Below are 14,586 nucleotides of genomic sequence, written 5' to 3' on the forward strand. Positions count from 1 at the left end.
TAATATTTTCTCCAAATTTCCCAAATAAACTTAAGGACCTGCAGGGGTAAATTTCTCATGTCTTGACAAACTCAGCATTTGTCAAATGTTTGTGCAGCCTGTGGGATATTCAAGGTGTTGCAGCCTACAATGATCTCTTGCTGCTGGGACTGCAAAAACTCAGTATTACAAAAGGACTTTTAACAACTATGACCTATGATGTTGTGGACACAAGTTGGGCATTACTTTTCATCTCCACTTCAAAAATCTTTAATCTGTGTTTGCATTAGTATCTGGTTGGAGCTCAGCACACATAACTGAGGAATAAACATCAAAAGGTTGTTAGAGAATTGTGGTTGAATTAAACAATTTTTTTCATGCTCAGTGATCATAATTCATGCTGCACACTTGTCTGTTACACAATATATCACTGAAATTAATAATTTTGGTATACCACAAATAGGAAATACTTGGCAGGTCTGGCAGCATCTATGGAGATGAACTGTGTTAACATTTCAGGTCTATGACTATTGTCAGAACTCATTCCTCCTCTTATCCTGTTTTGGACAGCTTTTCCCAGTTTGCACATTCCATTCCATGGCCTCCATGTTTCTGTTCATTACTGTAACATTCAGAATGCAAGTTTATCTTTCAGCCACTGCATCCCTATCCAATGGAATTCCATTTTGAAATCACTTTCTTCTCTTACCCTCTCAAACTTCTTCTATTGTCCCATCAGTTCAACCATATCCTCTCTTATTTCTTCAGCTGAGTTTAACCTCTCCGTTAGGAAGTGCTTTGAAACAATGAATGCAATATTAATGTAAGTTGTTATTGGTTGGACAGTAACTGGATGCTATCCTTGCCACCTGCATGAAGTGGTATATGGCTAACTGACTGGAAATAGACCTGAGAATTAAGTATCAACTGGTCATCTGCCAGCAACCTTCCAGCAGTAAAAGGAACACTGTTCAATATATGGAGATTGCAGTATTCAAATTTACAATGTGACTTCAATTACTGGCTTTTTACCAATCCCTGTTGCTAATGTTACAAAACAGGTTCACCTCCATGTCGATGAGTATAAACTAACAAATAAATCTCCATTCAAGTACTGTGCATAATAAGTGTCAATCTTATGGTGTGGACTCCTAAATGTCACTGTTTGTGTATTTAGATTTAATCCTATTCCCATGGATGGCAGTAAGAGAAGACAATGATCCAAGTTTTAATTTGGAATGATATTGATTTTGCATGTGATATGTTGCTGTTACAGTTGTTGGATCAGTGATTTAGAGGGAAAAAACAGCTACGAAGTTACTTTAGAGACCAAATATATTTAGAGAGACAAAGGTGAAAGATTTAGAATGAGAGTTCTCCAGTGAATAGAGCTGAAGCAATGCTGGTTTTAGTCTATGGTGGGTGAAAGCTGTGGAGGAGCAGATTTACAGGCCCAAATGAAAAAAAAGATCAACGGGCAGAGGTGGGAGCATTCAAGATTGGAGTATTAGGGTCAAGTGAGCCAAGGTACCTGACGAGAACACGGAGGATTATAAAATTCAAAGCAACAGGCACAAAGTCAGTAGGAACAAAGCAAAATAAGAAAGTGAAACTTGTGGCACATAATGTAGGCAATAAGAATTTTGGGCAAGTTGGGGTTTATGGAAGGAATTGCAGAAATCGAGGCGAGATGAGAAGTATTGATAAGAGTTTGGGCAGTGGTTAGGCAGAGGTGAACCATGTTGCAGTGCTTGAAGTTCAGATTATGTTCAAAGAGAATACAAGGTTTTGCACAGCTCAAGATTAGTTTGGGTGAGTAGCCAGGGAGGGGGCGGCTGGTGTAAGTGGCAAGGGAGTACGATTATGGTGGACAGGGGCTTTTCTCAACAATTCAATATAATTGGCAAAAGGAATAAAAGTGATGTATGGAAATCGTTTTTCACCCAAAGGGTGGGTGAAGTCTGGAACGAACTTCCTGAGAGGACAGTGGAGGCAGGTTCGATTGAGCTATTCAGAAAGAAACTGGATGGCTATCTGAAAAGAAAGAATGTGCAAAGTTACAGGGATAAGGCAGGGGAGTGGGAGCGGGTAGAATGCCCTTTCAGAGAAAGTGCAGACTTGATGGGCCAAATGGCCTCCTTCTGCACTGTAAAGATTGAGATTCTGGAAGACATTTCAGCTCACCCTCAACAATGGGCAGGCAGTCCGACATTACAGAAGCTGTCTTTGTGCCTGCAGTTAATGTAGATGAAAGAGTGGTGACGAAGGATAATTTTTTCAGAAATCTAGAGGGAACTGTGCAGCCAAAACTTTGGACTGACACAGGGAAGTCCCACAGAGCCTGACAAAAAAGAAGTGATGGAGGATCATATGCTTCAGATCACCTGGTGTAGCAACATAAAACTTGCCACTTCCGTCTATTTAAAATGATAAGGGTCAAGCATGTACATTGATACAGCCCTAGGACATTAGATTCCAAACAATTCTTTCTCAAGTTTTTAAATCTAACTGCCCCCCCCCCCACCACCTCTTACTGGGTAATGAGCTGTCTGTCCTATTCCTTCCATTTCTGCAGGTGATGAGGGGCACTTTAATGCCATGGCAACTGCCTTGGATAAGACATCAGCTGCTTCAACAAAGGCCATAATCAATGATTTTTTTTTAAAAAAACTGCCACAGTTAAAAAGAATAACTTAGATAAAATTCCCCAACGCAATGTCAGTAAGCTCGAAATTTAAAGAATCTTTATTCCAATTGCTAAGTTGCTTCTCTAGGAGGCTACAAGTAAATACAAAGTCCCCCAACAAAAAAACTATTTTAAAGAGAAGAAAACACAATCAGAAAGTCAACATAATTTACAGTAGGAATATGCAATAACTTATCCTTTTTTCTTTGAAACTGGTTAATTGCAGACAAGACAAATGAGAGAGAAAATAAGTCAGACCTGACTTGAGCCACACAAAGAATTGCTCAGTACAAGTCACTAAGACCAGCTGTTTTTCTTGCTTTCTGCATCAATGCTCGAAGCTGGAACTGTTTACGAGACAAGAGACGCACATGCTGTGGAGAGGAGAAAAAAATTTAGTAACTTCTGTAGTGGTAACAAACTAGAAAATCTAAGTTGCAAACTTACAGTACTGTGGTTCAAAAAGCAGGTGCTCTGTTTTGTATTTGGTTAGAGGTGTAGGTTGTTTTTTTGAATTCCCAGAATGGTAACTGAGTTCACATGCTACTTGTGTTTGAGATGAAAATTTCTCACAGGGATTCTCTGTATCTCCAGTAAGTTTTCCTAGTTACTGTGAGGGATCTCGTTCTTGAGCAATAAGGCAGCTAGGTATAGAATAAAATGTTTATTTTCCCAATATGTATATTATAATAATGAGACCAAGGATTAATAAAAACCCTTTTGCCTTACTGGTTTTTATCATACTTTCATGTGACCTTTAATTTTGGAGTTGTTAGATTGTAATTTAGGCAATAAACCACCAGATATCTTAAATAGTAAAATAGCATTGACACATTGTAAATACGCAGTAATTAACATAACTGCTCCTGATACCCTCAGAAGATAGTAATATACAAAAATGCATCGGTTGTGATAATATGAACTGACTGGATACAAGGTTCCTGAATTTTATGTGGCAGTTTGATGCTGACTATTCATGGAGTCCCTCAAGCTTATAGTCCCAATTGCTTATGACAGATTTCTCAATTTATTTTGTGCTTCTTAAACTGAAATAGCTGCCAATCAAACATGAATAAATAAAATCGACAAGATACTTATATTTGAATTGACTGGCTTGCTACCTCCCTTGGGCATTACCCAGATACCATGGGAGTGAATCTGTTTTCCATAGTCCTATGGAAGTCTAGCATACTTTACTTGGGGCACGCTGCGCCTCCAGTTACTTCCGGCACAGCAAGCCTTCATGAGAAGGGTGCTTTCAGGAGCATTCCACGTGTGCACCAGAAACAAATGTTTTGGCACAAATCTGAAGCCCTGCCAGCCGATGTGACAGTGGATTTCCTCATTTAGACCACATAGGGCCATTAAACTAATGTGCACATCATTCTGCAAAGATTGAAAGCTGAGCTGCAAGATGGACTCTGCACCATGATATTTAACAGGCCAAGACACCAATGTGCAGGTAGATTGATTTTGAAAAAAACTTCTGCTATTGCAAATTGCCTGGAAGTAAGCAGGAGTGTTTTTGGAAGTGCGGTGAATTGCTGCATTTGGCAGGAAGTGTTGCTGCATCTTCCCTGGGAGGCAGAATATTAAGTGTTCTGTCCACACAAAGGCTGCAACAGTTATGGGGTCAGCAGTGGCAGTGCCCAAGTCTGTAACATGAGACGGAGCAGAAAGGGGTAGCTGTGTGCGATGTCCTCTACCAAGTTTGTCAGACTTCTCCATGCTCCATGACAGTGACAGGAAGCTGTCTGGCAGATTTGTCAATGAACCCAGCATCTGTGTACATGCTTTCAAGGGCTCGCCTGTATGCTGTCCCATTGAGGTCTTCATCCAAGTCCCCTGTGGCAGAACCTGCTTGCGACCATGCTATCTGGTGAACTGGGAAACTGTCCTTTAACTCCTGGCGAGACTGCAGCCCACACGTGCCTGGTGACTCACCACGTGCAAATCTCAACTCCATAGGAGCCTCTAAATGCCTATCTCAGCTGGTGATCTCGAGTGTCAGGTCAAGTGACGGGGCCTCTTCATCAGTGCTGTGTTGTTCTTCTCCTCCTCCTCGAGCTGCTTGTGCCTAGACAGGAGAAGGTTCTTGCGTGTCTGAAAGCAGAAAATCAGAATGGCGGTGGTTGGAAAGAAGAGGTCCATGTTCAGACCAGTTTGCTCATCACGCCAGGTCTCAAGATGAGAGCTAGCTAGGAAAGTGGCGTCAGGCAGGAACACACAGCCCCACAATGTTCTTAGTAACACCAGAAGAAAAAGATTCTGGTGCATGATGCCAAGAGTGTCTCAATAGCAGTCAGGAGATGCAGGTGCTCTCATACTCTGCCACTTCTACTCTGCTCTGATCTATTGTGTGCCATCTTGTCCTTCAAGAGGGGGCAGAAGCTCAGTGATTTTGCATCACTGTTTTTGGTTGTGCTGCCATAGCTGAAGAAAGCGAGAGATGGGTGATATGCTGGCAGCATTGGCTGGTATGTGAGGGTGCAGTGGAGTATCTGGATGTTAGACCTGAGTCTGATGGGTCTCCCAGGGAGTGCTGATGGGTGAGTGATAAGGGTGCAGTGGTGCACTGAAAAGTGCAAGAGGCAGTACTCCAGGTGTGGTCTCACCAATGTTCTGTACAGTTGTAGCAAAACTTTCCTACTTTTATACTCTATCCCCCTTGCAATAAAGGCCAACAGGTTTTTAAACAAGTCAGAACAGGGTGAATTGGGGGACAGCAAAAGGAAGGTCGGTGACAGGGGAGAAGGCAGGAAGATTAAAAACGGGTGATAATGCCATACAAGAGGAGGTAGTAATGGAACAAGTGAAGAAACAAAAGATGGGTCTGGAGGAGGTGCGAATGAGAAAAGCAGAGTCATCACCAACAGCTTCCATTGAAAGAAAATGGGGGAAGGCACTATGATCTGCAACAGTTGAACTCAATGTTGAGTCTGGAAAGTTGTAAAGTGCCAAACTGAAAGATTAGGTGCTGTTTCTCAAGCTTAAATTGAGCTTCATTAGAACAATGTAGGAGGTCAAAGAAAAAAAGGTCAGAGTGGGAGGGGTGCAGAGAATTAAAATAACAGGCAACGGGAAGCTTGGAGTCATGCGTGCACACTGACCAGAGGCGTTTTACAAAGCAATCACCCAATCTGGGTTGTGGTTTCTTCAATGTCTCTCCCTCTGTACTTGCTTAAATCTGTTACATCTCTAACTTTTCCCAACAAAAGGTCATCAACCTGACACTTTAACTCTTGTCTCTTTCTCCACAGATGCTGCCTGACCTGCTGAGTTTTTCCAGCATTTTCTGTTTTTATTTCAGATTTCAGCTTCTGCAGTATTTTGCTTCTGCATCGAATTATTTTGGTCACACATAAGTGGAGAGTGCAGGCTCTGACCTGGATCACCAGAGTTCTGTCATATCAGGAGTACGACATTAAAGCGAGTTAATTATTCTGTAGAGATGCCTTGCAAATAGTGTCTAGGGAAACCCCTGTACATTGACCAATGATGTAATCTATGTCCAAAAAAAAGACTGTTTGCTTTGTTCAGTGGATGTGCTTACCTAACTGAAGCTTATCTAATGTTTTGATACAGAAGGCAAAACATTGCAAATATCAAAGTAATTCTGTCCAACAAAACACATGGAAGCAAGTAAAAGGTTTGCACTGTCATTTTCTCAGCTAAATAAAACTCAACTTAGCATAAATATGAGCATTTCTTTTGGTTGGTAGAAGGGGAGGGATTTTAATACTGCTGTCTTAATAATGGATCTCCCAACAGACCATGACGATTAATACAAACCTTAATAGCAATATTTTCCAACTGCCTAGAACCAGTTAATTGCCAAACATTAAAGTGAATCCAATGAAGTATGAGGAGCAATCTTCCTAAACAATCTGCCACCCCAAAACATTCAACTCTCCACTGGTAACTCCGAGGGCACTAGGGCAGGTAATGATCATACTGGGGACAATTTTCAAATTCTAGTGCTTCTTAAAATTCTTCTATATCACCTCCACCTCGGTATTGTAAGCAGCCCAACTGCGTGCATAATCCCTCCCGAATCGGTACTGTATGAGCAGCCCCAATCTATACACAACCCCTCCCCAAACTATACTGTACAAGCAGCCCCATTGTGTACACAACCCCTTCCCAATCTCTACTGTATGAGCAGCCCCACTGACTCTCTTATCAATACTGTGACAGCAGCTCAATTCTGTACACATACTGTATCCGATCTGTAACGTATGAACTGCTCCACTACGTGTACATCTTCTCCCATCAGTACTGAGAGCAACTGGACTATATAGACACACCTTTCCAATCAGTACTGTGTCATAGCTAGACTACAGACACTCCCTTCTGATCAATACTGACTGAGAAGTTGGACTGTAATGACATTCCCTTCTGATCAGTACTGAGAGCAGCTGGACTGTAATAAACTCCCTTCCAATCAGTACTGTGAGAACAACTGGACTGTATAGACACTCCCTTCTTATCAGTACAGTCCAGAACAGCTGGACTGTAATGATACTTCCTTCAGAGCAGTACTGTGTGAGGAACTGGGCTGTTTGGACAGTCCCTTCTAATCAGTACTGTGTGAGCAGCTGGATGGAATGGACACTCCCTTCATATCAGTACTGAGAGAATAGCTGGACTGTAATGACACAAAAACAAAAATTGCTGGAAAAACTCAGCAGGTCTGACAGCATCTGTGGAGAGAAAGACAGAATTAACGTTTCGAGTCCGTATGACTCTTCTTCAGAGTGAAGAAGAGTCATACGGACTCGAAACGTTAACTCTGTCTTTCTCTCCACAGATGCTGTCAGACCTGCTGAGTTTTTCCAGCAACTTTTGTTTTTGTTTCAGATTTCCAGCATCCGCAGTATTTTGCGTTTATGGACTGTAATGACACTTCTTTCCGATCAGCACTGAGAGAGAAGTTGGACCATAATGACGCTTCCTTCAGATCAGTGCTGTATGAGGAGCTGGACTGGGACTGTATAGACAGTCCCTTTAGATCATACTGAGAGCAGCTGGACTGTATTCCTTATCAGTACTTAGAGAACAGCTGGACTGCAATGACACTTTCTTCAGATCAGTACTGAGAGCGCAGCTGGAATGTAATGACACTCTTTCCCCATCAGTTCCTTGTGAGCAGCTGGACTGTAATGACACTGTCTTCCAATCAGTACTGTGTGCGCAGCTGGAGTGGAATGACACTCCCTTCCGTTCAGTATTGTGAACTCTACTGTGTACACAGCTTCTCCCCCATCAGGAATGTGCAATCAGCTAGACTATACATTCCCTTCCTATCAGTACTGTGACAGCAGCTGGATTATACACTCCCTTCCTATCAGTACTGTGTGAACAGCTAGGAACACAGGAACATAGGGCAGCAGTAGGCCACTCGGCCCCTAAAGCCTGCTCCGCCATCTAACTGGATCATGGTGATCTTCTACCTCAACGCCATCTTCCTGCATTATCCCCATTTCCCTTAGTGTCACTGGTATCTAGAAATCAATCGTCCTCTGCTTTGAACATACTCAATGACTGAGCCTTCACTCAGGGTACAGAATTCTAAAGATTCATCACCCTCTGACTGAAGAAGTCCTAAATGGTCTACCTCTTATTCTGAGATAGTGTACCCTGGTCCTTGACCCTCCAAGCCAGGGGGACATTATTTCTGCATTTACCCTGTCGAGCCCTGTAAGAGTTTTGTACACTTCAATAAGATCACCTCTCATTCTTCAAAATTCTAGAGGATACAAGCATAGTTTCCTTAATCTTTCCTCATAAGACAATGCCCCCATCCCAGGGATTAGTCTGGTGAACCTTCATTCCAACTTCTCTATAGCCAATATATTCTTCCTTAGGTAAGGAGGCCAAAACTGCACACAATGCTCCAGGTGTGGTCTCACCAAGACTCTATATAATTACAGCAAGATTTCCTTACTCCTGTACTTAAATCCTTTTGCAATAAAGGCTAACGTGCCATTTGCCTTCCTAATTGCTTGCTGCACCTACATGTTAGCTTTCAGTTACTTATGAACTAGAATACCCAGGTATATTTGAACATCAACAGCTGGACTATACACTCCCTTCTAGTTAGTACTCTGTGAGCAGCTCCAATGTGTACACAACCTTTCTCCAATCAGTACTGTGTCAGCAGCTGAACTGTGTACATAATCTCTCCCTGATCTGTAATGACACTCTGTAATAACAGAGTAATCTTGTATAAACTCCTTCGCCGGATGCTCCAAAAGCCCTTATTTTCCCAAATAGGATTCCCTAACCATTTCATTTGCAGGTCTAAAATTCTTAACATACTTGTGATTGTGAAACTGAATGGCTGAGGTATAAACGTGCCCCTAGATTGAGGGCATCAGTTTCAAACTGTTACAAAGTTTCTACAAATGGAAGCTGTGCATGTTCTCTTTAGGGTAGTGGTTAATGGAAATTTAAGAGGGGCATTCAAAATCATGTAGGGCTTTAATAGAGCAAAATAATTAAATTCATTTCCAGTGGCAGAAGGGTTGGTAACCAGAGAATGCAGATTTAATGTAACTGGCAAAACAAACCAGAGGAAAGGTGAAGATAAAAACTTTTACCCTGTGATTTCTGATTTGGATTGCAATGCCTGAAAAAGTGGTGGAAGCAGATCCAATAGTAACTTTCAAAAGGTAAATACGATAAATGCAGAAAATTGCAGGGCTATGGAGAAAGAGGAGGGAGTGGGACAATTACGAATAGCTTTACTAAATGGTCAGCATAGACATAATGGGCCAAATGGCCTACTTCTGTGATAAGGAGATTCAGCCAATATCATAGGCATTTCCATTTGCTTTTGAACAAATAAAACCAAGGGATCTTGATAACAACTTCAACAAAATCTTACATCTATATAGTGCTTTAATGTAGTAAAAATGAACCAAGGAACTTCACAGGAGTAGTATAAAACAAAATTTAGCATCGAACCACATAAGGAGATATTAGGACAGATGAGCAAAAGTTTGGTCAAAGAGATAGATATTAGGGAGTGTCTTAAAAGGAGAGAGAGAGTAGAGAGGCAGGGGGGGGGGGGCAGTTTAGGGGTGGAATTTCAGAGCTTAGGCCTTGGCAGCTGAAGGCACTGCCACTAATGGTGGCCTAATGGATGCCCAAAGGGCCAGAATTAGAGGTGTCCAGATGTTTCGGAGGGTTCTGGGACTGGAGGAGATTACAACAATAGGGAGAGGCCAGGTCATGATGTGATTTGGAAACAAGGATGCATATTTTAAAATCACGGCATTGCTTAACCAGGAGCCAATGTAGGTCATGGAGCACAAGAGTGATGGTTGAATTAGTATACGGGCAGCAAAGTTTTGGATGGCCTCAAGTTTACGAAGGGTAGAAAGTGGGAGGCCAGCCTGCAGTGTGTTGGAATAGTTAAATCCAAAGTTGACAAAGACATGGATGAGGGTTTCAGCAGCTAATGAGCTCAGGCAAGTGCAGATTTGAGCAATGTTATGGAGGCAGTTTTACTGATGCTGCAGATATGTGGGTGGAAACTCATCTCAGAGTCAAATAATGACACTAAGGTTTAGCCTCAAGATAGTTGCCAGGGAGTCGGTGTTTGTGATAGGGACTAAAGACAAAGGTTTCAACCTTCCTAATGATTAGTTGGATACTATTTCTGCTCATCCAGTACTAGATGTAGGACAAGCAGTCTGATAATTTAGTGAGTGGAGGGGTCAAGAGAGATGGTGGTGAGGTATAGCTGGGTTTCATCAATATATATGCAGAAACTGACATGGCATTTTCAGATGATGTCGTTGAGGCAGTGTGTAGAATGAAATAGGACGGGGATACCAGAGCTGGAGAAGCCACTGAAGGTGATTCTCTGGCTATGTTAAAGAGGTAAGAACGGAACCAGGCGAATGCAGTCCCATTTAGCTGGATGATGGTGGTAAGGAGTTGGAGGAGGATTTTTTTTTTATTATTCATTCACGGGATGTAGGCTTCGCTGGCTGGGCCAGCATTTATTGCCCATCCCTATTGCCCTTGAGGTGGTGGTGAGCTGCCTTCTTGAACCGCTTCAGTCCATGTGGTGTAGGCACACCCACAGTGCTGTTAAGAATGAAGTTCCAGGGTTTCGACCCAGCGACAGTGAAGGAATGGTGATATATTTCCAAGTCAGGATGGTGAGTGGCATGGAGGGGAACTTCCAGATGTGGTATTCCCATCCAACTGCTGTGCTTGTCCTTCTAGATGGTAGTGGTCGTGGGTTTGGAAGGTACTGTCTAAGGAGGCTTGATGAATTCCTGCAGTGCGTCTTATAGATGGTATACACTGCTGCTACTGTGCATTAGTGATAGAGGGAGTGAACGTTTGCGGATGTGGTGCCAATCAAATGGGCTGCTTTGTCCTGGATAGTGTCAAGCTTCTTGAGTGTTGTTGGAGCTGTACTCGTCCAGGCAAGTGGGGAGTATTCCATCACACTCTTGGCTTTTGACAGGCTTTGGGGAGTCTGGAGGTGAGTTACTTGTCGCAGGATTCCTAGCCTCTGACATGCTCTTGTAGCCACAGTATTTATGTGGCTAGTCCAGTTCAGTTTCTGGTCAATGGTAACCCCCAGGATGTTGATGGTGGGGGGATTCAGTGATGGTAATGCCATTGAGCATCAAGATGCGATGATTGGGCACAGTAACTGAGAACAGAACACCATTAACAATATCAGTTAACATGGGAGCCAATCAAGGAAGTTGGGTGGTCAGCAATTTAATGGGAAAAGGGTTGAGGGAGCAGGAAGTGGGCCTCATGGACAAGATGAGCTCAGAGTGCACAAGGGAGGAAAAAAGAAACTGGAGAATACTAGACAAGTCCTCATCTGGAGTGTATCTTGTGAAAACATCTCCCCCCACCCCCAAATGATTTTTAAAAAATATTTTAATAGCACATAGTTGCTTGGCCACAAACAGAATACAGTAACAATGGAGACGTTAAGACAATACGCACTAATGTTGATTTGATAACACATTTAGAAGAAAGGAAAATTACTCCAGGAAAACTGGTTTAGTTTTAATAAATCTCATCATAATCTCATAAATCTATTTAAACCTCAACTGTTAATTTTGGGACACAAGTTTCTAACAAACCAATAATTCAAGATATAAATTTTAGATCAAAGCATGCTAATAGTTACTGAGCTCAGAAATGGTCAAGAGATCACAGTCCTCAGAGCACACATGGCAGACACATTACATATTACAGTATTTAATTGCATTAATATGTTGTGGAGAATATGGTCTCTCATCTCTCCCTGAAAATGAAAGGGTAAGGGAGAACTACAGATCGCGGATGTATATTTCTCAAACATCCATTTTAAACATACAACACGCTCTCTGGCAAACATCTGCTCACACAGTTTTCTCGATTAAGGAAGTAGACAAACATCAGGATGCTCACACAGTACTGTTCCAGAAGAGCTCATGTTTAGATCTTGGCACTGCTCGTGATGTTGGACTGGGGGATAGTAGACCTCATTACAACAGATACAGTCCTCTCACTCAAACACAGTGCCAGCAAGTTTGCAACTCAGTAATAAATCCTGCAGTAATTTCAGTCCGTGGGACGCAGGGATGTCTCAGTGACTGAGTTTATTCTGAGGTGGTGTTTACTTCCAGTAAGACAACAGTGCTGCAATGTGACTGTTTCAACTTGTTTTGTAATTTCAGATTCAAGTCAAATTTATTGGTCAGGAATAAATTGGATCATGTGGTTTCAGCAAGCATTGTCTGCTCTCCATTTTTCTTATAACGTGACCACATTAGACACTCTAATGCTCGATGTACTGAGACCCTGTAAGAGTGGTCAGGGGAAAAAAGAGCTGCCACATCATTTCAGACTTTAATTACCTTCAAAAAGACTTCCAGGTCAATGACATCACGTCTCAGGGCTTCACCCAGGTAGAAAATGGTGTCCTCAATGGCATTCTCCTCTGCATAAAGATTAAGAATCTGTTTGTAGAGAGGTGCTGTCGGCACAACCACCTCATCAATGTCATTATTTTCAGACTGGCTTTCCATTTTCTCCAGGGCAATACTCAGCTCGTCGTCCTTTTTCCTCAGTATTTCAATATTCTTGTCTACCTCAGACTAAGAAAATGACAGATTTTGAGTCAATGAAATCTCAAACAATACAACAGCTAGAGCAATCAGATTTGTATAAAATGATATGGTATTTAACAGGAATTTAACTTATAAACCACACAGATGGACATTGATGCAACAAATTTCAAAAATGTCTGAGTGTCAGTCACAACTGTACTTTTACAGTGCTATCCTAAGTCATGCCCACATTAATCCATTAACTCTCCAAGGAAACCTTTTCAATATATGGCATGTACAATGAAGAAGAGGTTAGCAATCTAAAAGAGCAGTCATGAGGCTGGATCCCAAGATGTGAAGCAATCTGGAAAAGCAAGGGGGAAAGCGAAGGAAATGTGCTTTAGTCTGTAGCCAGGGTATTTTACTGGTGCCAGCAGTAACAAACACATCAGTAAATTGGCTAAAAGTTGAATAATGTATACATGTCCCCAGCATCACAGAAACCAGTCTTCAGCCAATTCAAGTCACTCCACATGACATCAAGAAACGGCTGAAGGCATGGATACTGCAAAGGCTATGGGCCCTGATAATATTCCAGCAATAATACAGAAGACCTGTGCTACCTTAGCCAAGCTGTTCCAGTACAGCTACAACACTGGCATCTACCCGGCTATGTGGAAAATTGCCCAGGTATATCCTGTACACAAAGCACAGGACAAATCCAACCCGGCCAATTACTGCCCCATCAGTCTACTCTCCATCATCAGTAAAGTGATGGAACGGGTCATCAACAATGCTATCAAGTGGCACTTGCTTAACAATAACCTGCTCACAGACACCCAGTTTGGGTTCTGCCAGGGCCACTCAGCTCCTGACCTCATTACAGCCTTGGTTCAAACATGGACAAAAGAGCTGAATTCCCGAGGTGAGGTGAGAGTGACTGCCCTTGACATCAAGGAGCCCTAGCAAAACTGGAGTCAATGGGAATCAGGGGGAAAACTCTCCACTGGTTGGAGTCATATCTAGCACAAAGGAAGATGGTTGTGGTCATTGGAGGTCAGTCATCTCAGCTCCAGGACATCACTGCAGGAGTTCCTCAGGCCCAACCATCTTCAGCTGCTTCATCAATGACCTTCCTTCCATCATAAAGTCAGAAATGGGGATGTTTGCTGATGATTGCAAAATCAGCACCATTTGCAATTGCTCAGATACTGAAGCAGTCCATGTCCAAATACAGCAAGATCTGGACAATATTCAGGCTTGGGCTGACAAGTGGCAAGCAACATGAGCGCACCATAAGTGGCAAGCAATGACCAGCTCCAACAGAGAGTCCAACCATCACCCCTTGATGTTCAATGGCATTACCATCACTGAATCCCCCACTACCAATATCCTGGGGTTATCGTCGACCAGAAACTGAACTGGACTAGCCATATAAATATTGTGGCTACAAGCACAGGTCAAAGGCTAGGTATCCAACAGCAAGTAACTCACCTCCTGCTCCCCAAAGCCTGTCCACCATCTACAAGGCACAAGTCAGGAGTGTGATAAAATACTCTCCACTTGCCTGGATGAGCACAGCTTCCACAACACTCAAGAAGCTTGACACCGCCCAGGACAAAGCAGTCCATTTGATTGGCACCACATCCACAAACATTCACTCCCTCCACCACCAACACACAGTAGCAGCAGTGTGTACCATCTACAAGGTGCACTGCAGGAATTCACCAAGGCTCCTGAGACAGCATCTTCCAAACCCACAACCACTACCATCTAGAAGGACAAGGGCAGCAGATAGATGGGAACACCGCCATCTGGAAGTTCCCCTCCATATCACTCATC

The 14,586-nt window shown here is 42.6% G+C and overlaps 1 protein-coding gene and 1 long non-coding RNA gene across 3 annotated transcripts in view; both read right to left on the minus strand.

Annotated features, from left to right (window-relative positions):
• Positions 1–233: 233 nt before the first annotated feature.
• On the minus strand, positions 234–1,334 carry LOC144684785 (uncharacterized). The gene is made up of 2 exons (XR_013577568.1): positions 689–1,334; positions 234–601 (listed from the first exon to the last, which is right to left on the minus strand). It is a non-coding gene; the product is annotated as an uncharacterized LOC144684785 (long non-coding RNA).
• A 1,367-nt stretch (positions 1,335–2,701) lies between these two features.
• tsg101a (tumor susceptibility 101a) overlaps positions 2,702–14,586 on the minus strand; it is a 47,002-nt gene continuing 35,117 nt past the window's right edge. For both annotated transcript variants that reach the window (XM_078549008.1, XM_078549009.1), the window contains 2 exons: positions 12,553–12,792; positions 2,702–3,039 (listed from right to left, as the gene is read on the minus strand). In XM_078549008.1, the coding sequence (XP_078405134.1) occupies positions 2,950–3,039; positions 12,553–12,792 (330 nt within the window). In that variant the 3' untranslated portion in view covers positions 2,702–2,949. The remainder of the gene's footprint in view (positions 3,040–12,552; positions 12,793–14,586) is intronic.

The sequence above is a fragment of the Cetorhinus maximus genome, chromosome 9 (genome assembly GCF_964194155.1).
Source record: "Cetorhinus maximus chromosome 9, sCetMax3.hap1.1, whole genome shotgun sequence".
NCBI lineage: Eukaryota > Metazoa > Chordata > Chondrichthyes > Lamniformes > Cetorhinidae > Cetorhinus > Cetorhinus maximus.